This window comes from Salvelinus alpinus, chromosome 15 (assembly GCF_045679555.1).
Source record: "Salvelinus alpinus chromosome 15, SLU_Salpinus.1, whole genome shotgun sequence".
Lineage (NCBI taxonomy): Eukaryota > Metazoa > Chordata > Actinopteri > Salmoniformes > Salmonidae > Salvelinus > Salvelinus alpinus.
Genome location: NC_092100.1, coordinates 26,960,184 through 26,987,941, shown reverse-complemented (window position 1 = coordinate 26,987,941; position 27,758 = coordinate 26,960,184). Strand labels below are relative to the sequence as shown.

The following is a 27,758-nucleotide window of genomic DNA, read 5'->3' as shown; positions in this document are numbered from 1 at the left end:
GCGCATGCTCTTGATACTGGTAGCACTGGAGACGGTCGGGATAGAATGAAATTGAATTTGAATATGAGAACTAGACAGAGATAGACAGGGGTCAGACAGGGAGAGGCGCTCTATGTCTAATGCTCTTAAGCCTTGTTCACACTATAGGCCTTAATGCTCAGTTTTTATTTCAAAACGTTTTGGTTACAAGTGACCAGACAGCAGTCATTTGCTGACATGGCTACATTAGTTGTCATATTAATGACGGATGTGCACGCAGTGGTGTAGGCTGATTGGTGGTGCTCATGCTTCCTATCATTCAGAATTGAAGCTGACAACAATGCCTGCCATGGGCATTTCCCAGTTGCTTTGAATGTTCAAAGTGTAAGAATGCTTTTAACCGACCCACCCTCCCGGATCCGGGATCCTCCTCATCAGAAACGCTGACTAGCATAGCCTAGCCTAGCGCCACAGGGAATATCATATAATATAATTTCATGAAATTACAAGTCCAATACAGCAAATGAAAGATAAACATCTTGTGAATCCAGCCAACATGTCCGATTTTTAAAATGTTTTACAGCGAAAACACAACATATATTTATGTTAGCTCACCACAATAGCTCAAAACACAACGCCATTTTTTCACCGCAAAGATAGCTTTCACAAAACCCACAAATAGAGATAAAAATAATCACTAACCTTTGAACAACTTCATCAGATGACAGTCTTATAACATCATGTTATACAATACATTTATGTTTTGTTCGAAAATGTGCATATTTATAGCTACAAATCCTGGTTTTACATTGTGAACATGGCGCAAAAATGCTCCAAATTGTCCGGAGAAATTTTGGAGAGTCACGTAATCTAACAGAAAAACTCATCATAAACTTTGCTGAAAAATACATGTTGGACATATAATTAAAGATACACTGGTTCTTAATGCAACCGCTGTGTTAGATTAAAAAAAATAACTTTAGTAAAAAGCACAGCATACAATAATCTGAGACAGCGCTCAGCCATTCTCCGCCATGTTGGAGTCAACATATTCAACAAAAATACGAAATAACATCATAAATATTCTCTTACCTTTGATGAACTTTCATCAGAATGCAGTGCCAGGAGTCCTAGTTCCACAATAAATCGTTGTTTTGTTTTAGAATGTCCATTTCTTCTGTCGAATTATCAACTTTGGCTAGCATAGTGGTGCTCACGTGTCCATGAAAGTTTGGCGCATGGAACGAAAAATTCCAAAAGTCATAATAAAAGTCGAATAAACTGGTCAAACTCAGTTGAAAATCCATCTTTAGGATGTTTTTCTCGTATGTATCCAATAACGTCCCAGACGGAGCATTTCTTCGTGTCTACCTAACGCATTGCAGAAAACGATATGGTGCTCCCAGGTGCGCAGCAAAATACTGCCAATATGGCTGACCTGTCACTCCAAAAGCTCTCATTCGGTCCCACATCAGGCTAGACACCTCATTCAACGTTCTACTGCCTGTTGACATCTAGTGGAAGGCGTATGAAGTGCATACATATCCATAAATACAAGGCAATTGAATAGGAGCAGCCCTTCACAGAGACCCATTTCAGAATTTTCACTTCCTGTTTGGAAGTTTGCCTGCCAAATGAGTTCTGTTTTACTCACAGATATAATTCAAACAGTTTTAGAAACGTCAGAGTGTTTTCTATCCAATAGTAATAACAATATGCATATCATATGATCTAGAACAGAGTACGAGGCCGTTTAATTTGGGCACTATTTTTTCCCAAAGTGGAAATGGCGCCCCCTATTAAGAAGAAGTTTTAAAGCCTCAAGGAATAAGATGATCCAACTTTCAAAACAAGTCATTTGTATCTAGCCACAGCAGTCAAGTAGCTAGCTAGGTAGCTGTTTAGCATTCTAGCACATTCACTAAATTGTTTGTAAACAATTAACAAGCTAGTTTAGCAGACTGGTCTCATTGACTAGACGTAACATAGTAGATTTAAATCCAGGACACTCAAGTTTTTATGATATGTTATGTTTGGTATGGGTAAATAAGATGGATTTCTTCAGGCAAAAACAAAAGGAGGATGGTCATATAACATGAACATCTTGCAACCCAAAGGTTGCGTGTTAGAATCTCATCACAGACAACTTTAGCATTTTAGCAAATGAGCAACTTGCAACTACTTACTACTTTTTAGCTAATTTCCGACTACTTAGAATGCTAGCTATTCCTTCCCCTAACCCAAAGTTTGATCTAACTCCTAATCTTAACCCTTAACCCTAACCCCAGAGTTAGGTAAAGTTAGCAATAACATATCCACCGAGCTAACGTTAGTCACAAGAAATTGGAATTCGCAATGCATCATACATTTAGCAAATTTGTAACATATTGTATGTTTTACAAATGCGTAACATCATATGAATTGTAATTCGTAACATATCATATGAAATGGATGATTGACATCAACAAATTAATACATACCATACAAAACGTAACATATCATACATAATGGAGTGATTTTACTTTGAGAATATTATAAAATGCTCTGAGACCACTTAGAGTTTAACAACAGAACCACATGTTCTTTACAAAACTGTCCACCGAGTAGATAGCAAGCAACGAGATATGCCAAATAGCGGTTTAAAAACCGCTTGAGGGCATATCGCTCACATTTGACCATTCAGACAAGTCGCATGGCTAGGAATGAGATATGTATCCGATTTCAAACCACCTATGAACATGATTTGAAATGTGGCTTGAAATATACTCCATAACTAAATGTATGTGGACACCTGCTCGTCAAAGATCTCATTACAAAATCCTGGGCATTAATATGGAGTTGGTCCCCCCTTTGGTGTTATAACAGCCTCCACTCTTCTGGGAAGGCTTTCCACTACATTTACATTTACATTTAAGTCATTTAGCAGACGCTCTTATCCAGAGCGACTTAAGTTGGAACATTGCTGCGGAGACTTGCTTCCATTCAGCCACAAGAGCATTAGTGAGGTTGAGATCTGATGTTGGACAATTAGGCCTGGTTCGCAGTCGGCGTTCCAATTCATCCCGAAGGTGTTCTATGGGGTTGAGGTCAGGGCTCTGTGCAGCCCAGTCAATTTCTTCCACACTGATCTCCTCAAAACATTTCTGTATGGACCTCGCTTTGTGCACGCTTTCCCATGCTGAAACGGGAAAGGGCCTTCCCCAAACTATTGCCAAAAAGTTGGAAGCACAGAATCGTCAAGAATGTCATTGTATGCTGTATTACTAAGATTTCTCTTCACTGGAACTAAGGACCTGGAACTAGCCGGAACCATGAAAAACGGTGAGGTGTGATTCATCACTCCAGAGAATGCATGTCCACTGCTCCAGAGTCCAATGGGGGCGAACTTTACACAACTCCAGCTGACACTTGGCATTGCACTTGGTGATCTTAGGCTTGTGTGTGGCTGCTCGGCCATGGAAACCCATTTCATGAAGATACCGACTAACAGTTATTGTGCTGATGTTGCTTCCAGAGGCAGTTTGGAACTTGGTAGTGAGTGTTGCAACCAAGGACAGACAGCCTACGTGCTTTACGGCTTACGTGCTTCAGCACTTGGCAGTCCCGTTCTGTGAGCTTGTGTGGCCTACCACTTTGCGGCTGAGCCGTTGTTGTTCCTAGATGTTTCCATTTCACAATAACAGCACTTACAGTTGACCGGGGCAACTCTAGCAGGGTAGAAATTTGACAAACTGAATTGTTGGAAAGGTGGCATGCTATGATGGGGCCATGTTGAAAGTCACTGAGCTCTTCAGTAAGGCCATTCTACTGCCAATATTTGTCTTTGGAGAATGCATGGCTGTGTGCTCAATTTTATACACCTGTCAGCAACGGGTGTGGCTGAAATGCCGAATCGACTAATCTGAAGGGGTGTACACATACTTTTCTTCATATACTCTATCTTATTCCATGTGCTTTTTGGCTGTTCGGACTGCAGGGAAAATAACAGATTTGAATCAGATATGCATTGGATTTGAGTCACTTCAAACTGCCAATGTGAACAAGGCTTTACAGACCGGCTCCTTTCACTGGTGGCTGATGAAATTCAGCGCTGACGCGGAGAGCTGTGCTCTTTGACACTGCATGGTGTAATTGCAGAGATCAGCCTTTTGTGTAGCAGAGAGCAGCAATCACAGCGACCAATTATAGCGCAGAGAGTGGAGATCCCACAGAGAGATGCATGTACCAGAACTCACCGGTAGAAGTACATCACAGGGTGTATACAGTAGCTGGGTCCGGCCAGGTCTCTCAGTCTAGTGGATAGGTAGTCTCAATCAGTTGCTGTATAATTCCAAATCGAATCCCAGCCCAGCAGCCCCTACCCCAAGGCCCTTGATGTACGTAAATCTGAAAGCATTGGTTTGGAATCTAGCAATCCGTTTCCCACTCTGGTCACGACACCCCATTTATTATGGACTCGCATGAGACTGGTAGACTTAATTTATTTGACTGTTCATTTGTCAATTAGCTTGTTCATTCATTTACCTGTAATTTTTCCCCAGGCTGGCTCTTGCTGTACATTATCACTTGAATTTGACGGGATAACAGAGTGTTAAATGTGTGTGCCTTAAATTCCCAATGAACCATGGCTTAGAGTGACCACCATTGAAGTCTATCAAACTAAACATAATTGAAGAGGAGGAGCAAAACAGTTTTGAAGTTATAGCTCTCCCAGGAGAAGCTGGCAGAGCAGTGACTTTAAAACTTCGGGGTGAAAGTTAAGTGTTTAGATCACATAGATACGTGTCTTCCGGAAACAGAACACTATCAAATCACTTTCATCCCAGCTAGCACATTTGGTTCCTTGGAAGTGGTGGGAATGTATGTTTTTGGTTTCTCATTTGTTCTGGGAATGAAGCCATATGTTTCCTGACCGATAAAACAAAGTTATTTAAATGTTCTGAGTGCGGAAGTGAAAATGTTGCATGTTCTGGGAATGTTTTTTAGGTTGAAGGGAGGTACTAATCACATTTAACTATGGTTTCCTGGAAGTTTTGTCATTCTGAGAACAGAAATAGGTTATTTGGAGGTTTTTGAATAACTTCCTAAAAACTGTCACTGACTAGGTTATCTGTTTTGAAGACAAGGAAATTCATTTGTTTAGGCATTAACACATGTATTTTGTGCGGTAAGTTATTAGTGAGAATTGAACCTGTTCTGTGTCCATTGAATTAGTCCACTGCACCACCAGGATGGAGCTACTGAAGTCCAAGAATGGAACAAAAAGGGCAAAACATTTTGTGGAAAATAAGTCTGATGAATATTTGTTTATTGGAGTATGTTTTTTGAATAAGGATGTTCATTTGGGAAACCCTTTCGAAGTCACGAGGATAGTGAAGGCGTAGGGAAGTGGATGCAGTCAAAGTAACCAGGAGTGGTATGGTGTTGATATCTTTTGTATCCAAAGAGCAAAAGGAGCATGCATTGTGGCTCATGAAATGATCAACTCATGGACAGCTTTGATTTTCAGAGCAGGGCACCGGTAAAAAGTGATATCTGGCATCCCGTTGGACACTGATAGTCAATATCTTAGGCTAAAAAGTCCAGGAGTGTAATGAGTGCACAGAGAGTCGGGAAGCAAGTTCAGGGAGTGAGTTTTAATAAATAAAACAATGCACCGCCATGAAAACACAGTCAATAACACCTGAGGAAAGAACCAAGGGGAGTGACAGATATAGGGAAGATAATCAAGGAGGTGATGGAGTCCAGGTGAGTGTCATGAGGCGCAGGTGCGTGAGACGATGGTGACAGGTGTGCGGGATAATCAGCAGCCTGATGACCAAGAGGCCGGAGAGGGAGAGGGAGTATACGTGACAAGGAGTAGTTAATGAACATCGCTTGACCTGTATGGAGAATGGGAAAAATAAGAAAAGTTTATTTGTATAATTGATGTTTGATGTAAAGCCTGTAAAGCTGGGATATATAATATATGCCGTAAGAGCGTTCGTGCAAAACCCGATGCAAATTAAGAAGTGTAAAAAGTTTTGTTAAGTCTTTGCAGACGGAAGGAATATGTTATCTAAGAGACTGTGAATGTAAAATGTTACAACTGTGGTGGGGATCATATTATTGAATTCCCTGAGTGCCCTGTTAGGGTGAAAGAGGTTGAGGTGTCAAGGATCAAGGCTGTACAGCAGATCTCCTAGGTGGAGGCGGTGAAGAGCATTTGAAGGGGCAAGAGGCCACAGTTCTGATGAAGATATGGTGGTGGATGCACCGCACCAGTTAATGTTATACATCAATCAAGTGATCTGGATACACTTGTTGTGAAGAAGGAGGATTTTGTAGCATTTATAGCCACAGTTATTAATTGCACTGCACAAAGTGTCCAAGAAGCTGGACATCATATCTGCAGCCAATACGTTTTTATGCCTCTAAGACTTAACGGTAGACGTATTGCAAGGACTACTGTTGCCAGAAAATCTCCCGCCCTCACAGGATCCTTCTGAGCCTGTGTAGGGACCTGATTAGAACAGAAAAGCAGGCTGATTTAGTTTAATTTACATTTAGTTTGTATGGAAGTTTATATATACAGTACCAGTCAAAAATTTGGGCACACCAGCTCATTCAATGGTTTTTCTTTATTTTTACTATTTTCCACAATGTCAAGAGTGTGCAAAAATGTCATCAAGGCAAAGGCTGGCTACTTTGAAGAATCTCAAATATAAAATATATTTTGTATAACACTTTGTATATTTTAACACTTTTTTTCATTACTGCATGATTTCATGTGTGTTATTTCATAGTTTTGATGTCTTCACTAATATTCTACAATGTAGAAAATAGTAAAAATAAAGAAAAAGTAGGTGTGTCCAAACTTTTGACTGGTACTGTATATGTATTCTTTTTTTACCCTGCATTATTTTTTCTCAATTTGAGGATCTTTATTATCCACCCGTACAGTAAGTGGCGGAATGCAAATATAATTGTTGCGAACGTCATTATACCGAAGAAGAAGTCTTGTTGACGTGAGAACAGAATGTATATGTTTTTAAAGAGCATTCTTAGAACATTCTTAGAACGTTCTTTGAACATGAATAATGTTTTCTTGTGTTTTTTATGGAAGGTTTTCTTAATGTTCTGAGAAAAAAACCATGAGGAAACCTGTTGGAAACCTTTGCTGCAGTATTGAAATTCCCACAGAAGAATGTTGTTTCTTATCATTCTCTGAACTATTTGAGAACATTTCCAATGTCAAACCAGTTGGAGAACATTCTTAGAAGATTACCAAAAATGTAATTAAATGTAACCATGTTTGAACTTTTAAGGAAACGTTCTGTTAAGTAATGAAATGCCAAGAAAATAACGTTAATTTGTCAAGTTCCTTAAATGTGCTGAGAATGTTCCAAAACCAAGCAACTAGGAGGCACCATTCCCAGAATGTTGCGGGAAAATTGTATGCAAAATAACCATGGCACAACCACGATCTCACCAAGAAACATTATATGTTCTCAGAATGTCATAGTTCAGCTGGGATATGACAGAATGTGTGATGCTATGGGTTCTATCTCATCCTTTCAGCTTCCGCATAATGTTCTGCTGCTGCTACGTCTCCTGGAGATAGTACACCTCATCCGAAAGTCATTCTATCCGACAGTAATGAGGAGCTGAGGCAGGGATGGAGACGTACGTCTCTCAGAACGTTGACCATGGTGCTTGTCGGAGGTCTGTCTGACGTACGTACCCAGGGAACGCTAGCTAATTAGCAGTGAGCAGAGACCTTAATCCCCATCTAAGTCATTAGGCAGAGAAACAAACAGGGCCCTCTGCTCTGAATGGCTGTAATTAAGAAAGATCTCTGACACCCAGCTACATGTTGCAGTCGTCTAAACTCCACTCCTCTGTCAAAACAAACTTCCCCACTCCCTACAACCTGCCCGTACCCCTCACTCCCCCATCTACCCCCTATGTCCCTCTACTCCCTAAATCCTGGCTGGGACTGATACGCTGAGTAATGAATCCCCTTAGGACTGCTGTAATGGGGTCCTGAATATGAATGTAATGATAGCTAGCGCTTTTTCACTCCCATAATCCCTTCTTTGCTTTCATTCATTCCCCTTTCTTTCCTTGATTTGAGTCATCCATGGCATTATTTGCCAGTAATTCAAACTGCCTGGATATTAGAGTGAGCTCTGGGCAGGCAGGCATGTACCTTTTAATTTATCCCTTTATCCCCTGGTGGGCTGGAGCAACATGCCCTATTTATAGCTGACAATCAAATGCAGTGACGGATGCGCTTCTTGCTGACATTGTTTAGGTCTTATTGTGATTGTACTGGATATTTCAGATCAATCTGTCCTGAGATCCATAATTACTGCATGTAAACATCAACCGTGCCCTGCAGTCAGTCATGTTCCCACACCAACACAATTGCAAAATCACTGACGCAGACAATCACACTGAATTACACACTTAGAAGCTAGTTACACATTCACATGCTGCCAGAAAGACACGCTTACAGAGTCGGCGAATGACGTGGTTTTGTGATGGGTTTGTCCACAAGAAATAGAGTTCAATGCCTAAGGTGAGATCAAGGCTGTAAACATTGCTTTTTTATTATTCAACATTGAGAGATGGAATATTGAACTTTGACCTTGTCAGTGTTTACATGTCACTCTTGTGGAGGAATGGTTTGGGGCACTGAGAAAAGTGTTGTGGTTAGAAAATATTTTGTTAAGCAATTAACGTCTCACCTCATCCATCCAGGCACATTCATAAGGCTGCATGCATCTGATACAGTATGTATACATTTCATGTGATGTGGAACATAATGACATGCATTGGGGTTAGGTTGGGTTGGAAGTTCATGTAGGATCGACTGTAGGCTAGGTAGGCGCATTGATTGAGTCTTAAAGTTACCAAAGCATATTCAATCTGGAAGATGGCAGCTCTTTTCAACTGGACCTAATAGCTGGTGCACAGTCACCTTAATCCGCCTCTGGAATGAATAAATTAACAAAGCATTTTCCGACATTCCCTTATGCAGATTAGGGTGAGTGTTGACACCTGGCCCACACTTGTGAAGCAGCTGTTGGTGATGGGAACAATCCAGGCTTGTTTAGATCCAAAATACCCCAGGTGGCCTGCCGCCACTCACTCCCACCCTCTCTAGTAGACCACAGAGACGCGCAGTCAAACCCTAGCTCTTACCCTTTCACCTTTGAAACTATTGATGATTTCTGAGTTCACGTTGGAGCTCAGTTAGGTAAATAACCTAAATTAACCTCTGATTACAGTGAGGACTAATGTAGCCACAAGCAGGCAGCAGCATCAATTAATTTCAGTTCAAGTTGTACTAATGCATTCTGACCACCATTTCATGTATTACTCTACTTACAAAATGAAACATGGTGCAGAACCCAGTGCAAACATTCCATACAGCTTTTATTCGTAAAGTCAGTGTTTATGCTCATAGCTGCACATTTCTATTTTCCATAAACAGGATTAACAGAACTTCAAGACAGCAGTTTGATCATGTCCAAAATCTCCCAATAATTATGCTAATTGTTGGGATGACTATTTTCAAAGCTTACAATTTCCACACAGTATGATGGAATTCTCTTTTACTATTTTCCTTTTGAATAAAAAGAGGAAAAGAAAGGCAAACAATGAGGCTTTTTTCCCTTGTTGAATTCTTTGACTTAATTACTTCCGTAGCATGGCCTAACCCTCAGGAGACCCTGTGGATTTAGGTTTGTGATTAGAGACAGAACGGCGGGCACATAGAACCTAACCAAATGAAAACACCAACTTCAATGTGCCAACTTCAGTTAGGGGGAGAATAAAATGATCATGCTTAGCATTTTAATTAAACGATCTCTTTCTGAAATACCACAATTTATTTAAATTCTACAGTATTTCCTTTTCACAAATCACTATGCTCATTTCAATATCTTGTTTCCTTTCCATTGAGTAAAGAGTGAAAGATGGCAACATCATCAGTATGTAAACATAACATATTGTAATCAGGAGGGTTGTATTAATTGACTATTTGTCTTATTTGGCCTTTTCCAAATTCACGTTGCTACTGCATTGTGAAAATGAAAAAACAACATTAAGAACTCAGTACTGGCACCCCTTTGCACTCCATTTCAATGGTAGTCAGCAATCAGACTGTACACACACCCCACTGGGCACGCACTGGTTGAATCAACGTTGTTTCACATTTACAGTTTAGTTAGCAGACGCTCTTATCCAGAGTGACTTACATGGGAAATGAAGGTTAAGTGCCTTGCTCAAGGGCACATTGACAGATTGTTCACCTAGTCCACGTCAGTTCAATGAAACTATGTTGAACCAACGTGGAATATATGTTGAATTGACGTCTTTGCCTAGTGGGACAGGCCTGGAGACAAAATATGGATTAAACTCCTATTATCTGCATAGAGTATTATGGCTCTGATTCATTTGTAGAGAACATCATTTAATTCTCTGGTCTGTTAGCATTTAATTAATAGAAGATAATGTCATGATCATAGATTTAGGAGAATGATACCTGTAACCTAAGAATTTACTTTGTTTTTATGCTATGCTATTTACTTAGATGCAAAAGGAATATTAACTTTTGATATCCATATTCATCAGGTCCTCAACATGCATCAGGTTTAGAAAGATTACATTACTTACCGGTGCTTTGGATTAGACAGGCTGTCCACTTGACATTAGACTGGACCAGGCTGTATGAATATGGTCAGCTCATTCTCATATTCACTATATTTCATGTTAGACACACGATATTCATATCAAGAGCAGGAACATGAGGGTTGATGCATGTGCTGTGATATGGGAAAATAACTTTGTAGTGTATGTGCCCTACCTAAGTGTAGTGGCAAATCCAAACCATTAAAAAGGCTGTAAAGTGGCAACTAATCCATTCTGGCTATAATTGCTTATTAACAAATGGCCCCTTAAATGATAATGTGGATTTGGCAGGCGGCTGGAGTCGTGTTGATTAGAATGTTGTGACATATCTCCAGGTCGTCAGTGTGGCCAGCAGTGCCTCATATTTCACAACACATCTGCATCTTCATGCCAACACATTCACCTTGTACAACAGTTTGCATTTTCTTTGGAAAATTACAAAGTAGCAAAACGAAAGCCTTACACCCTAATATTGACAAAAACACAAGCTGTATGTTTCCATTCCATACAGGTTTACCATAGCTGTCATAGTCAGTAATCACCTTTTGAGTACTGTTGAAGAAAGCTCTGTGTGTGTGTGTGTGGGTGTGTGTGCGTGTGGCAGCATCAAGTGCCACATGAGATGGATTCTGAATGAGATGGGTCTACAGGACTTCAATACTAATGTAATGCTGTGACTGACAGATCTAGTAATCCTTTGAGAGGTACCTAGAATAAATCAGCTTTTCTATGGGATTCTCAAGTGCTTCTAAGATTATCCCCCATCATGCAGTACTCTCAAATTAAATGTATCAGCCTATAATGGATGGCAATAACATGACCACGCTCTCTCGCATCCCTCACACTAATTATACATTTACACCATTGACATATTCATTCATACATCAAATCAATTAAAGCATTATGTACATGTTCTATAGTTATTTTCTCTTGTCTGACGGGTTGTGATACAGCCTGGAATCTAACCAGGGTTTGTAGTGACACCTCTAGCGCTGAGATGCAGTGCTTTAGACCGCTGAGCCACTCGGGAGCCCTATAGCCTCATATTGTTATGTAATTCTACTGTTACTTTAAGTAAATATTTTCTATTTCTTGAACTACACTGTATGTTAAGGGCTTGTAAGTAAGCGTTTCACCTGTTGTATTCGGCACATGTGACAAATGACATTTTATTTTATTTGGATGTTACCATTTCCATGGAAACTCCTGTCCATGGTGGTGGAACGGTGTGACATCCTTGGACTTTGCATTCCTCACAAGTGTTCACTCTTCCTGTCTGTTTCACGAGAGGAATGCTTTCTCAAGGGCATCCTTTAAACACTGTCCTTTTATGCTCACTGATTCCCTCCCCTGATTTAAAGTGAATTCCATAAATCTATCAATTTATTTAAACTTTATTTCTCACTTCATTAGTTTCAGGGACACTGTGTGGTTGGCTCGGAAAAAAAGTTAGGCTCCTTTGAGAGAAAATGTAATTTCACAGTCAACTTGCTGTGATATATTATTTCGCAACAATGGAGTGGGGCAGATAGGAATCCCACTTAGTTTCAGTATTTTGATGTAGCAGTACATCAGAGATTGGTTTCTAGGGAGGCTTGAGTGTTAGCAGGTGGCAAACATAGCAAGGACTATGGTCTCAACTACAGAGACCAGACCCTACACATTGTGGTTTGAATGACTTTTGCCAAAAATTACATATAGAGATAAATTAAAAATGTTAAAATCTCTTGAGAGCACAGCTCATTAAGGAATAGCTTGATTGAGCTTCAGTAAATAACTGATTTGTAGAGATTGTCAGGTGACAATCGGGGCCAAGAGACAATGAGATGATAATATGGTACTGTTTTGTTCTACATAATTCTATACAATGTGGCTGTCAGTGTATTTTTCACTCGCACGGCTTTGCACATGCACACACGCCCATACAGATCAGCCAAATGAAAAAAATCAAAGACATAATTTATTCCAATTGCTCTGCAGCCTATTTTCTGTGCTACAGCATCACACATTGTCAAGCAGAAACATGGCACGACCTGATAAATGTCTCTCGCTTCATTAGCTGCAGTCTCTCACACCATAAAACACTGGGAGTCTCTATCGGCGATGATAACACTACATACCCACCTCAGGAAGGAAGGGAGAGGAAAATCCATGCACTACATGGGCTAGATTGCAAAAAGAATAGAACAACTGATATCATGCCACAAATTGTCCTTGCGCTTTTCAACGTGTTTTGTTTTGGCAAATTAGATCAGAGCCACCATGAAGCCAGCAAGTCCTGGACCTAGAGGCATCTTTAATACCAAGTGTGGGTGTACATATGTGTCCATGGAGCTCAGAGTTTGCTGTTCTTCTGAAACTGTGAGACCAAGCCCAGCACCTGCTCTGTGGCTGTGATGATTTTGTTGTGCATGTAGGCAGCGCTGTTGGACGGGGTCTCCTGCAGGAAGTATCTGTAGTTCACCATGATGCCACAGGAGTTGGCCACTCCACGCGGGCTGGTGTCTGCATGCCAGTTCAGTCTCCACATGGTGGCGCCGTTCTGCAGGTGGAAATTGGCCACAGGATTTAGGGCATAGCCGCGCCTCTTCTCTCCATAGAGGTACCAGGCACAGAGGCGCATCAGGGCGGGCTCCAGGACGTGGACCAGGTGTTCAGAACGGGTCCAGTCACCGGTGCTGATCAGCTTACGCAGGGCATCCAGGGCGTTGGTATCAGGGGTTGTGTTTGTGACATCTGCCACCTTCCTCCACTCGCAGTCAGTTAGCAGCTCCATGCGGCCCTCCTTCCGGTGCTGGCTGAGCAGGCCCTGTAGCCAGGAGGAGAAGCCCGGGATGGGAGACAGGCTGGAGAACTGGGACATGTGGGGAAACTCACTCTGCAAAGATAGAGAAAGATAGGAGAGTTGGTCTGAGTTAAACCTCCGTAGTATGAAACAACTTTGTCTACACCAGTTAATAAACAATACCAATGTGGTATTATAGAGAGAATAGAATCTTATTAAGATACATTACTTGTATTAAGCTTTTTGGTAAAAATAAGCTAAATTATCTGTCAGTGACATTAGATAATTTAGCTTGGTAAGAAGATAAATACAAGAAGTGAATTATCACTCAATTAAGATGTTTAGGCTCACTTTTTACAGTGTGTACCCTACCCTCCCTCTCTCTCACTTTAAATACCTTCCAAGCTCTTGACTCTGGTCCCTATTCCCTAGTGCCTCTCTGCCATCATTACATGATGCCTGCCTGCCGCCTACGTTCCACACTCTCTTCTATCTTACCCTTCTTTACAAGCTCTCTTCCTTGCCCTCTCTCTTCTAATCCCTGGCCTTTCTCTCCCTCTCTGTTATGTTGGCTCTTGCTTGTCAAGGCTGTTAAGGTACAGAGCTGTGTGGAGTGTTGATTCACAGGAGGCAGCAGGAGGCAACGTGTGTCAGACAACCCCTGGAAGCAGATGTTGGAGTGTGCCTTTCCTTCTCCCACTCTCTCTCCCTCTCAGCCTCTTTCTCATTCATTCCCCTGTACTTCAATCACACGAGTTAGTGGATCTGAGGATACCCATGTCAAGAGGTCACTTTCCAATCATTTCATCAGTTTAATTTACTGTAAAACCTTGGTCAGCAGGCTTAGAGCAGGTGTGCAATCCACAGAGACCTGAGAGATAGCCAGAATGAGGGAGACAGTAAAGGGCCCGATGGTGTAATGCTGAAAGACAACGGGATCCTCCTCCCTTCTTCCTAAATCACAGAAAGACCTTTTCTTTTCCTTCCTCTCATCCATCCATTATTATAGTGGTCTCCCAGCAGCTGTGGAGCTTTTCTATTCCCCTTAATGTGGGACATAACACTGCCATGGCACTGCACACAGTCACAGTTCTGAGCCAGCCCAGAAGCTCAACGTTCTTAGTTTTTTCCCCCCAACTGATATGAGGGCCATGGGATAAATCCAGAACGCATAGGCCACAAGAAAAGGCTTTGTAAAACAAAATCAAGTTTCTGCTTCAATTCGATATCCTTAGAGTTCAGACGGAACTACAGATAAGAGGTTCAAGCCCTACAGAACAATGTACATCCCTCGATAATTTTAACCAATGTTAGGAGTGCTGACAGAACAATGGAAAGGCTAGAACACTTAGGCCAGGACTAATAGTTGCGGTAAAGAGGTCAATCGAACTTGACCAAAACAATGGAATTGCCATGGAAACGCATGGGGGAAAGGGCCGTGGGGGAAAGATCCCAAGTCTCCTCATTGCCCCCCAGCAAAATCAGCCTAGATTTAGCCTACATCCTTTTTCACACTGTTGAGGTAAAAATCTGAGTACAATACTTGTATGGATGCCAACCCCAACACGTTCAGGTCATCGTCACCAATCAACTGCATTACAGTTAAAAACGACTTGACTACCACCAACAATTTTTGTATGCTAGCTATGCTAACCATCTCATACGAACAGGAGTTAGCATTTAGCAGTCACTTCTTATAAACCCAAATATATCCAAATCGGACTTAAGTAACCACATTGTGGGCCTGTTACAATACATGAATCATGACCGTGATTGAATATCCACTTTGTTAGATTAGATTTGTTGAACGTGCGCCAATCTGGTCAATAGAACGGTCAGCGTAACATTGACTCCTTTACCGTGTCGATGCTACTGAATGTAAATAGGGCTACTGTACAAATCAACAAGACACACAACTGCACAGACCACCTACTCTAAGCATACAAGCCTATACTCTATCAGACTATCAACTACCCTCACATCAAAACCAGCTGAAATGTCATTATTTCGCTCTCGGTCTTGACTGATGTGTGGAGATGGATATTTAATCATGCTGCTATCCACTCTTTACCCTGAAAAACACATCTCAGATGCAGGTAGAACTGCAAGATTGTGAGAGAGTATTTGGCTTAATTGAGAAACTCAAACGACTAAGAGCAATCAAAACTAAACATGGCGAAACTAAACATGGCGGTGTTCGCCTTAGCAATCTCACTAGGATAAAGACCTCCTCCATTCCTGCCATTATTGAAAGAGATCGTGATACCTCACATCTCAAAATAGGGCTACTTAATGTTAGATCCCTCACTTCAAAGGCAGTTATAGTCAATGAACTAATCACTGATCATAATCTTGATGTGATTGGCCTGACTGAAACCTGGCTTAAGCCTGATGAATTTACTGTGTTAAATGAGGCCTCACCTCCTGGTTACACTAGTGACCATATCCCCCGTGCATCCCGCAAAGGCAGAGGTGTTGCTAACATTTACGATAGCAAATTTCAATTTACAAAAAAAAGAAAAGACGTTTTCGTCTTTTGAGCTTCTAGTCATGAAATCTATACAGCCTACTCAATCACTTTTTATAGCTACTGTTTACAGGCCTCCTGGGCCATATACAGCGTTCCTCACTGAGTTCCCTGAATTCTTATCGGACCTTGTAGTCATAGCAGATAATATTCACATGGAAAAGTCCACAGACCCACTCCAAAAGGCTTTCGGAGCCATCATCGACTCAGTGGGTTTTGTCCAACATGTCTCTGGACCTACTCACTGCCACAGTCATACTCTGGACCTAGTTTTGTCCCATGGAATAAATGTTGTAGATCTTAATGTTTTTCCTCATAATCCTGGACTATCGGACCACCATTTTATTACGTTTGCAATTGCAACAAATAATCTGCTCAGACCCCAACCAAGGAGCATCAAAAGTCGTGCTATAAATTCTCAGACAACACAAAGATTCCTTGATGCCCTTCCAGACTCCTTCTTCCTACCCAAGGACGTCAGAGGACAAAAATCAGTTAACCACTAACTGAGGAACTCAATTTAACCTTGCGCAATACCCTAGATGCAGTCGCACCCATAAAAACTACAAATCTTTGTCATAAGAAACTAAGAAACACAATTTGTAAGTCGCTCTGGATAAGAGCGTCTGCTAAATGACTTAAATGAAACTAGCTCCCTGGTATACAGAAAATACCCGAGCTCTGAAGCAAGCTTCCAGAAAATTGGAACGGAAATGGCGCCACACCAAACTGGAAGTCTTCCGACTAGCTTGGAAAGACAGTACCGTGCAGTATCGAAGAGCCCTCACTGCTGCTCGATCATCCTATTTTTCCAACTTAATTGAGGAAAATAAGAACAATCCAAAATGTATTTTTGATACTGTCGCAAAGCTAACTAAAAAGCAGCATTCCCCAAGTGAGGATGGCTTTCACTTCAGCAGTAATAAATTCATGAACTTCTTTGAGGAAAAGATCATGATCATTAGAAAGCAAATTAGGGACTCCTCTTTAAATCTGCGTATTCCTCCAAAGCTCAGCTGTCCTGAGTCTGCACAACTCTGCCAGGACCAAGGATCAAGAGAGACACTTAAGTGTTTTAGTACTATATCTCTTGACACAATGATGAAAATAATCATGGCCTCTAAACCTTCAAGCTGCAAACTGGACCCTATTCCAACTAAACTACTGAAAGAGCTGCTTCTTGTGCTCGGCCCTCCTATGTTGAACATAATAGTTCATCCACCTCTGGCCTGCTCGCCTCCCTACCTCTGAGGAAGTACAGTTCCCGCTCAGCCCAGTCAAAACTGTTCGCTGCTCTGGCACCCCAATGGTGGAACAAACTCCCTCACGACGCCAGGTCAGCGGAGTCAATCACCACCTTCCGGAGACACCTGAAACCCCACCTCTTTAAGGAATACCTAGGAGAGGAGAAAGTAATCCTTCTAACCCCCCCCCCCCCCCCTTAAAAGAGTTAGATGCACTATTGTAAAGTGGTTGTTCCACTGGATATCATAAGGTGAATGCACCAATTTGTAAGTCGCTCTGGATAAGAGCGTCTGCTAAATGACTTAAATGTAAATGTAAATAATAAACAGCTCTCTATCCACCGGATGTGTACCAAACTCATTAAAAGTGGCAGTAATAAAGCCTCTCTTGAAAAAGCCAAACCTTGACCCAGAAAATATAAAAAACTATCAGCCTATATCGAATCTTCCATTCCTCTCAAAAAAAAATGAAAAAGCTGTTGCGCAGCAACTCACTGCCTTCCTGAAGACAAATAATGTATACGAAATGCTTCAGTCTGGTTTTAGACCCCATCATAGCACTGAGACTGCACTTGTGAAGGTGGTAAATGACCTTTTAATGGCGTCAGACCGAGGCTCTACATCTGTCCTCGTGCTACTAGACCTTAGTGCTGCCTTTGATACCATCGAACACCACATTCTTTTGGAGAGATTGGAAACCCAAATTGGTATACACGGACAAGTTCTGGCCTGGTTTAGATCTTACCTGTTGGAAAGATATCAGTTTGTCTCTGTGAATGGTTTGTCCTCTGACAAATCAACTGTACATTTCGGTGTTCCTCAAGGTTCCGTTTTAGGACCACTATTGTTTTCACTATATATTTTACCTCTTGGGGATGTCATTCGAAAACATAATGTTAACTTTCACTGCTATGCGGATGACACACAGCTGTACATTTCAATGAAACATGGTGAAGCCCCAAAATTGCCCTCGCTAGAAGCCAGTGTTTCAGACATAAGAAAGTGGATGGCTGAAAACGTTCTACTTTTAAACTCAGGACAAAACAGAGATGCTTGTTCTATGTTCCAAGAAACAAAGAGATCTTCTGTTGAATCTGACAATTAATCTTAATGGTTGTAAAGTCGTCTCAAATAAAACTGTGAAGGACCTCGGCGTTACTCTGGACCCTGATCTCTCTTTTGACGAACATATCAAGACTGTTTCAAGGACAGCTTTTTTCCATCTACGTAACATTGCAAAAATCTGAAATGTTCTGTCCAAAAATGATGCAGAAAAATTTATCCATGCTTTTGTTACTTCTAGGTTAGACTACTGCAATGCTCTACTTTCCGGCTACCCGGATAAAGCACTAAATAAACTTCAGTTAGTGCTAAATACGGCTGCTAGAACCCTGACTAGAAGCCCAAAATTTGATCATATTACTCCATATTACCCATCTTTCCGAGTTGGTCCTGCCGTACATACCTACACGTACGCTACGGTCACAAGACGCATGCCTCCTAATTGTCCCAAGAATTTCTAAGCAAACAGCTGGAGGCAGGGCTTTCTCCTATAGATCTCCATTTTTATGGAATGGTCTGCCTACCCATGTGAGAGACGCAGACTCGGTCTCAACCTTTAAGTCTTTACTGAAGACTCATCTCTTCAGTAGGTCATATGATTGACTGTAGTCTGGCCCAGGAGTGTGAAGGTGAACGGAAAGGCTCTGGAGCAACGAACCGCCCTTGCTGTCTCTGCCTGGCCGGTTCCCCTCTCTCCACTGGGATTCTCTGCCTCTAACCCTATTACAGGGGCTGAGTCACTGGCTTACTGGTGCTCTTTCATGCCGTCCCTAGGAGGGGTGCGTCACTTGAGTGGGTTGAGTCACTGACGTGATCTTCCTGTCTGGGTTGGCGCCCCCCCTTGGTTTGTGCCGTGGCGGAGATCTTTGTGGGCTATACTCGGCCTTGTCTCAGGATGGTAAGTTGGTGTTTGAAGATTTCCCTCTAGTGGTGTGGGGGCTGTGCTTTGGCAAAGTGGGTGGGGTTATATCCTTCCTGTTTGGCCCTGTCCGGGGGTATCATCGGATGGGGCCACAGTGTCTCCTGACCCCTCCTGTCTCAGCCTCCAGTATTTATGCTGCAGTAGTTAATGTGTCGGGGGGCTAGGGTCAGTTTGTTATATCTGGAGTACTTTTCCTCTCTTATCCGGTGTCCTGTGTGAATTTAAGTATGCTCTCTCTAATTCTCTCCTTCTCTCTCTCTTTCTTTCTTTCTCTCTCTCGGAGGACCTGAGCCCTAGGAGCATGCGTCAGGACTACCTGGCATGATGACTCCTTGCTGTCCCCAGTCCACCTGGCCTTGCTGCTGCTCCAGTTTCAACTGTTCTGCCTGCGGCTATGGAACCCTGACCTGTTCACCGGAGGTGCTAAAAAAGCCAACTGACATTTACTCCTGAGGTGCTGACTTGCTGCACCCTCGTTAACTACTGTGATTATTATTATTTGACCATGCTGGTCATTTATGAACATTTGAACATCTTGGCCATGTTCTGTTATAATCTCCACCCGGCACAGCCAGAAGAGGACTGGCCACCCCTCATAGCCTGGTTCCTCTCTAGGTTTCTTCCTAGGTTTTGGCCTTTCTAGGGAGTTTTTCCTAGCCACCGTGCTTCTACACCTGCATTGCTTGCTGTTTGGGGTTTTAGGCTGGGTTTCTGTACAGCACTTTGAGATATCAGCTGATGTACGAAGGGCTATATAAATACATTTGATTTGATTTGATCAAAAATATCTTGTCTAGGTTATATAACATGCTTTGGCTATCTAATCATAATAACCACTCCTTTCACACTGAAATGACCTCCAGCTAATGTTGAACTACTGCTGTGATTGACTGCCATCTGTTTACTGGCCATGGCCAGAAATGCTTGGTGACGTGAGTGGTTCTCTGGAACTTTTCTGGAAGAGTGAATGGAAATTATCAGGTGACATTGAAGCAAGTGACTAACAGAGAGTAAAGGACCCTGGAGCTGACTAATAAATCAACAAATTACGATGCAGCGGAGCAGCTGGTTTTCCTAAGAAACGTTCCACAGTGTTCAGCTAGTCACAGGAGAAGGGCAGTCCCAGTCTTTCTGTCTGCCTGCTCATTTAGACAGTGGTGATGTCATTCTCCACCCACCTGTAGCTCCCGCACCACTCTCTTGATGAGGACGTTCCCTAGCTCCACCCCCTGCAGGCCAGCCTGGGTGGAGGAGATGGAGTAGAACACTGCTGTATTGACTTTGTTCACATCCTCCTCCGAGTCCAGGGTAGCAAACTCTCTCACGATACTCTATTGGACAAGGGAAACAACATTGTAGGAGTCAGACACACAGTCAATTATCAAAATGTGGTTCATGACCTGAAAAGAGGAAAAGTAATACGAATCCACATGACAGCTAAATAAACTTATCAATTTATGCATTCTTTCATATTCCATATAAACCTCTCACCTGTATGTTATCAGAGATGTCCTCTGTGAGTGCCACATGCAGGACAACCAGTGGCTCTCCTGGCATGGCAGCGTGGGTGAAGGCATAGCAGCGACGGTACGGCCCAACTCTACGCTTTATATCTGTCCAGTTTCTCACAGGGTGCACAGCTTCGTACCTGGCAGATCATAGTGATGGTTAGATATGGGTTTAGGGTGTGTGTGCATACTGTAGAGGTTTGTGTGTTTACTACAGGGGCTTCTTACTGGCTGATCTTTTGCAGTATCTCACAGGGGGACTGCCAGGTGATCCTCTCCAGACGCAGCAGACCCACAGAGAACCACTCAGACAGCAGACTCTTCAGAGTGCCATTCAGATCCTGCAGGTAAAGGGGGGGGGGGATTGGGTAAAAATATCAGAATCCAGAAGTAAAGTATCTGTGCGCTCTGGCCAGCTACTCTTGTTAGTCTGACAGGAGGGAGACTAATCAAAACCACACAGGATGTATACTGTAGATGCTATAGTGTGGCTGACACTAAAAACACATAGCTTGTTATATTTAATTCTGAACAAAAACATCTGCTTACTGATTAAAGTGATAATTAAACACGTAACCTCAGAGCCCCACACTTCCAGTCCCAGCACCTGACTAATGTCATCCAAACAGGATAACACTCACAATGAGCTGCCATAGTGCTTACTAATGTTTTTGGTATTTTTTCCCCTCAATCTGTTCTAGTGTAACCCTTATAAAAACGCAGTGAATGGCTCATCACGCTATCTAGTGACTGACGGCAGCAGAAATAATATTCAGCTAGTTTCCCTTACAGCCTGGTATCAAAGGCATGGCTGTCAGTAATTGTTGTTTGCTTGCTTTTATGGATATTTCATTAGTGGTAGTGACGATTTAACAGGTTGTTCTGGAGCCTACAGTATTGTATTTGAATGTTTTACCTTTTATTTATTTAGAGGAACACATTGAGACCATTGTCTCATTTCCAATGGTATCCTGAACGCAACAAATCCATTAAATATTTTCCAATAATAACAAACAAATAAAACTACAATTTATGCACCATTTTCTCAACAATACACATGTTTTAAATACTCAATCAAAACAATTACAGCTCTCACTCATGTTTTAATACCTTAAACGTGAGGTGAGGTATGCTGGGGACACATAGACCCAGGCCTAGCACTTCAATAAACACATCGCCATATGAGCAGGGTATAGTCCTCTTCCAAATATCTGACTTTATTATAGCAGAGAAAGGCTCTCTCAAAAAACAAACAGTACACGCATTGAGGGATACACAAATCCACACCATTACACCTGGCTGCATGAACTCAAATGTACTCCATCTGACTTGCCTAATAAAAGGTTACATTTTTTTTAAATAATTAAAAAATATATACACACACACACATATATATATATATATATTATACATACATACATGCATACATATAAATAAAATGTACAGAAGCCCCTGGGCAAGTCGACAGCCAAACATGCCTACGTTCACTATGAATTACTGTACCTGCCAATCATAGTATGCACTAAAATAGCTCACCCAACAAAAAACCTTGATCATTTTCAGGCCTCAATATGAAAGTTTAGGCCTACCCCTTCCAAAGTAGCTGAAAGTACTTGAATTCTACACCTAGCCAAAGCAACTGACAATACTTAGAATTCTTCACGAAACACTCATTATTTACATATTTACTTATCTAGATGAATTTCTCCCTGGAAAGACACTACTTTAGAGGTACCACATCCACATAACCCACAGGACCAAAAACTCCAAAACCGCACTTTTTTTTTTAAATGTGTGCGTGCGCATTTGTGTGTGTGTGTGTGTGTGATCGCTCACACCAAAAAAGCCAAACTTAGAATCTGATAACTGGCACAAATACATAAATCTGAGATTGATAAACCCTGAAAAAGCATTGATATCATGCTGTGTGAACATAAAAACGCACCTGCCGCCTTGTCTCTGGGTGGAAGGAGCTCACAATTCTTAGTCACACAAAAGAAAAGAAACTCTGGGAAAAATCTGTATTTCATTCGCATTCGTCAAGTTTAGTGACATGGAAGTAGAGGAGAGAGCGAAAGAAGAGGAATCAAACAAATACAATTGTTTAACCCACCTTCTCTAGCCTTAATGGCTGTGACAATAATGTGAGCCTTTGAAAAAAGCTTGAGATTCAAATCTTTAAGAGAAAATGTCTTTCATACCAGTAAAATTAGGAATTTGTGTTGCATGCCACAGTTACTACAGTTGCTAGATTGCATGCACAAAGAGAACAAGAAGGAAACTGTGATGCATATAAAACAGGAACCAAAGCCAAAGTTATTCAGTTGTGCAGCCAAAGTTTCCATGGTGCAGCAGGACAGCCCCTCAGCCCCCACTTCACTACGTGCCTTTTGCTCCAGTAGGCCTAGATGACGTGACAGACTTAGGCTAAAATTGCTTCTGTGACAAACCACAACTAACGTACTTGTCAAATGTGAGGGACCACTACACTAAATTCACAGTAAAAGTATTTTATGAATCCCAGTTATTTTCCTCACCTCTCACCTCCAAGGTCATTTTGTGCACAGGTGAAGATGAATAAAAACGGTGAGAAAATAAAATCGATAGACCAACAGCAGGAAACAAATCTACTGTGGAATTCAAAGTGACACTTCTAAAGAACCTTAGTAATTGCAGTCCTGACCAATGTTCCCTCTAAGCTACGCGTGTGGCGCAGAAATATCAGCCCACAGAGAGAAGCACGAGATTGAACTTCACTCAACTTTCTAGAGCAGTGATCACCGACTGGTCGATCTCCAAACATTTCTGTAAATGGGTAGACAAACTGTTGCCATTTTGAACCATTTCATGTGTCTGAAGGTACAAACTCTACTGCACTCTTCCTCAGCTGAGACTGACCATCAGATGTAGGCAACATCAGCCCAGTAAATGAAAAAATATAAAGCTAATTATTTAAAATGTATGCTCACTCAGCTGTGCTTAACAAGTAATACAACAATGGACAATATGCGGTGATAATGTATTGGGCCTATAGCTTACTGCACAAACCTCATTGCTATAGTACTGTTTATAATAGGTTAATGTTGTATAGGTTAACTAAGTCATCTTGCATTTAGACTCAAAAGTGATCTTGATTCAGAAAAGTTTGGTGACCATTGTTCTAGAGTTTTCCCTGTTAACACTTTCAACGTTTCCCTTTACTGTGGCAATTGTGATCAAATCAACGCAATATTACTCACTTTCAATTCAAAATACCGAAACAAAACAAACTATGCAAGAGATTTTGTTGTAGGCAGAACACACTACTCAGCCCGTACTCTACACAGACCAGTGAGGCATAAACAATCAGAGCTGCAGTAGGCCTATACGCAAATAGACCATTGCCATATATGGATCTGTGCCATTTACTTTGAACTGGACCGCATTTACAGCATGAGCGGTCATGAGTAGATGCGCTTGTTTTGAGATCAAAGCGAGAAGTGCATGTAGCCAAGTGTGCACATTTTGTTGATATCCTTTGCTAATTAGTGAGTTATTAGCCTAGTTATAGATAATTTTTACTCAGCAATAGGGGAGTGATTGCATTCTACAAGAGCACAAAACGTATACATTTCTAGACATCTTTGAAAAGTGAGTCAGGTAAAGAGCTTTTTTTCTGTCTTAAAGGGGTAGTGTTGCATTTTAAGACACACTTAAATAAGCTTAGTAGCCAATAGGCAGAGGGCAATATAATGTGTCTGATTTTCTGTAATAAATGGTATGGGAATGCATTTTATTTTGACCATTTCAAACTTATTAGGCTTATTTGATAGTTCAGAGTTTTAAAGGGATATTTTAAACCTCCAAATTCAAGGTTTACTTTTGTTCCACTAGGTCTGTAAAGTGTAGAGTCCCAATATCGCATGATACATCCTTGACTATTAAGTAGCGTTATATCGCATGCAACTAAGTCCACGATTTGAATTGTCTGATGCACATTGAGACAGAGGTCCAAGTTAAATTTAAACTTCTAATGTTGCAGTGTATGGAGGCCACATTGCTTTCCCAAAAGTAAGGGAGACATTGTATACAGTACAGCTATTTTTGCCTACTGCATTGACAGTGCCACCCTTGTTAAAGTAACTCCACTCGTTATCATGGCAGATTTCTCAAACACAGGTAAAGGGGAAAAGAGCTGGTCCAGCAGAACATAAACAAATCCCTGTGAGACTTAACTAATCTATAAAGGGGCCAAATAATAACTGGAGGGGAGATGCTGGAAAACTAAACAAAGCATGTCCTAATTGATGACCAATTAGATGTTCCAGTTAAGCAATTTCATCTCTGCTCTTTCACCTCCATGTCCCACAGCACCCAAGGGGAAGCAAGGGGAACAATACTTGTATCTATTAAAGGTCTTTGTCAGACACACTGATGTGGGTACAAGATGGTAAATTGCCTCAGAAAGGGTTGGAGGGAGTGATGGGAGTAAGACTATAATGTCTGATTGGACTGATCAGGGGCGGACTGGGACCAGAAATCAGGTCTGGCATTTGACAAACCAGACATTTTTTTTTTTTTTTACTTGAGACCCCAACAGGGCCCATTTGTTTTATCCCTCAAGGCACACTGGCCCATTATTTGCCAGATAATGATAATTTGTGAAGAAACAAAAACAAGTTAGACAAGCTAAAATTGGACCATCCCATCTAGCATTTTCCCTAAATGCCAGACCGCCCCTGGGACTGATATTTAAACAGCTGGCACATCCATACAGTATTAACTTTGCATGGAACATGTCTGAGGTGATAGCCAAACAGACCAGTCACTTCTGACCTGGCAAAGCGGGTAAAAGTTTAAAGAAGGGAGATCGCCTACGCCAGGGTCTAGGCAACCCAGGTCCTGTTTTTAATTTAACCAACCTGGAAGACCAGCTGTGTGTTGAATTTGACTGAATTCAAATGACTGAACTGATCAATTAGCTCAGTTGGTTAGGTGTGGTGCCTAGTTGGAACAACATTTTGCAGTATCTGCGGCACTCCAGGAACAGGGTTGCCTACCCTGGGCCAATGCTGTAGTGGGGTTATTCTTACAAAACTGACCAAACAAACAAAAAATTCTCAAGTGTAATTTTTCATGAAGATTAGAATCTGTACATAATCTATTTCATCATTATTATTATGTTTTTGTTTATCAGATTATGCATTTTACAAACATTAACAAAATTCTCATTACCGCAACAGTTTTCATAGTCCAAAAAAGTTATAAATAAATCAATATGAAAATTTGCTAAATTCAAGCAAAAATGCACAATGTATTTAAAATAAGACACTTCCCCAAAAACTCAATATCTTAGTCCTTAGAATGGTAGTTTTTTTGCAGATACATCATGGTTTTGTAACTCATTTTGCTACAGACATTTTAAAACGGGTTTAATGACAATCACCCAGGAGGTATGCTATGCTAACAGTAAATATAATTGGTTAGATTGTCAGATGGTCATGACATTTTAAAGCCAACGTACGTTTCTTCACTAGGGCAAAAGTCAACTGAGCTGAACTGTTCTACCAGTCGGTTGAAATGGGACACCAATATTAATGTAAGTCAAGGGGGGCTTCCACGTCATACCGTGTCAATAGGCCTATTCAAAATGCCAACACTTTATTTAGTCCGTACATTCATATGCCTGCATCTGATTTAACTTTGACACACACATTTTCAATGTACCCATTCATTGGGTACATTATATTTGGTACCTATTTCGTCTATTTTGTTTCTTGGCAATCTGTCATATATTAGCTTGTTTGTAAGCAAATCACGTGTATTATGTTAGTGTTTCCAATGGAAATATAGCTAACATGTTCTATCACACCTGTCTGGTTATAGTGAAAGTTACTATTTTGGCAGGTGCAGTCAGACAATTCTGTTATTCTCTTTTGCTTAGCAATTCCCCAAATGCTTTTGTATAGAATTCCTGACTGCACGCTAGGAACAGGCTGTACCTGTCAAATATTTCCAAAATGCGAACGGAATTTACATTAACGGGCCAAGTTGTAAACAATGCCTTTACCCGAATATGAGGACTGTCACTTGCTTTAGAAGATATTATTTCAAGCAGATCGGCACGTAGGTCCACCAGAAACTTCACTCCCAATTCCACCCTACTTATGTGATTAAGCAATTGTTTATAGCGAGGAGTCAGACTGTATCGTAACCTGTCCTCTACTTGCAGTATTGTAGCCAAGTCCCTTTGTTGAGTGTCGAGCAGCTTCCCTGCTAGCTCTGAAACTCCTTTGTGGTCAACACCAAAATCGTGTGACAACTTTGCCAGTAATTGTGACTTCTCTTCCTTTTCAAGGCTTCTGTAGAAATGCATAAATTCCACACTGTTCGATTCAGGGAGAGGCGGGGACTTCTCTCTCGTCTCGTATGTAGGTAATGGTACCACAACCCTCGTCAGTATTTCCTCCATGGATCTGACAGGGCCAGCCGAGGTAGACCGACAGCGCACGCTTCGAAATTCCAAGGCCTCTACCTGTAAAACCGTTCCCAAAACACTTCGATGTTGCCAGCACCTCACAACACTACGCAATGTACAAATTATGTGCTGGGGTATCATCGCAGTCTGGAAGTTCTCTCTTTACAGTTGTAAATCGTAACACACGGAACACAACACAATCAGTTCCGGTGTCTTATTAAAGTGACAGTACTTTCACAACCGACCTAAAAACCTGTTCCTCCAATGACACTCTCCCCCACCTTAAAATGCTAGGTTAAGTTGTGGAATCTTTTTATTCCACGTGGTCGACTTTTGCCTTTTGTGTATGGTAGAGCAATTATGTAACAAAAATATACATGTTGAGTTGGAAAAGAGTGGACAGGTTCCACCCAGACTACTAAAATTAAAACGATGTCTATGAACCTAAAATATGACTTTATTAAATACATATTTAATTCAATGGTTCCCTCCCAAATAAAAAATACTGAAACATTCAAAAAGTTAGACTTTTTAGATAAAACTATACTAAATATATTCACATTGACAAATAGTTTATTAAAACACACAGTTTTG

The 27,758-nt window shown here is 41.3% G+C and overlaps 1 protein-coding gene across 1 annotated transcript; it reads right to left on the bottom strand.

Annotated features, from left to right (window-relative positions):
• Positions 1-12,601: 12,601 nt before the first annotated feature.
• LOC139539843 (malonyl-CoA decarboxylase, mitochondrial-like) lies at positions 12,602-27,453 on the bottom strand. Its single transcript, XM_071343181.1, has 5 exons — positions 26,757-27,453; positions 20,936-21,048; positions 20,691-20,847; positions 20,378-20,530; positions 12,602-13,537 (listed from the first exon to the last, which is right to left on the bottom strand). Exons 1-5 carry the CDS (start codon positions 27,303-27,305, stop codon positions 12,995-12,997), a joined length of 1,515 nt encoding a protein of 504 aa, XP_071199282.1. The 5' UTR covers positions 27,306-27,453; the 3' UTR covers positions 12,602-12,994.
• Positions 27,454-27,758: the final 305 nt, after the last annotated feature.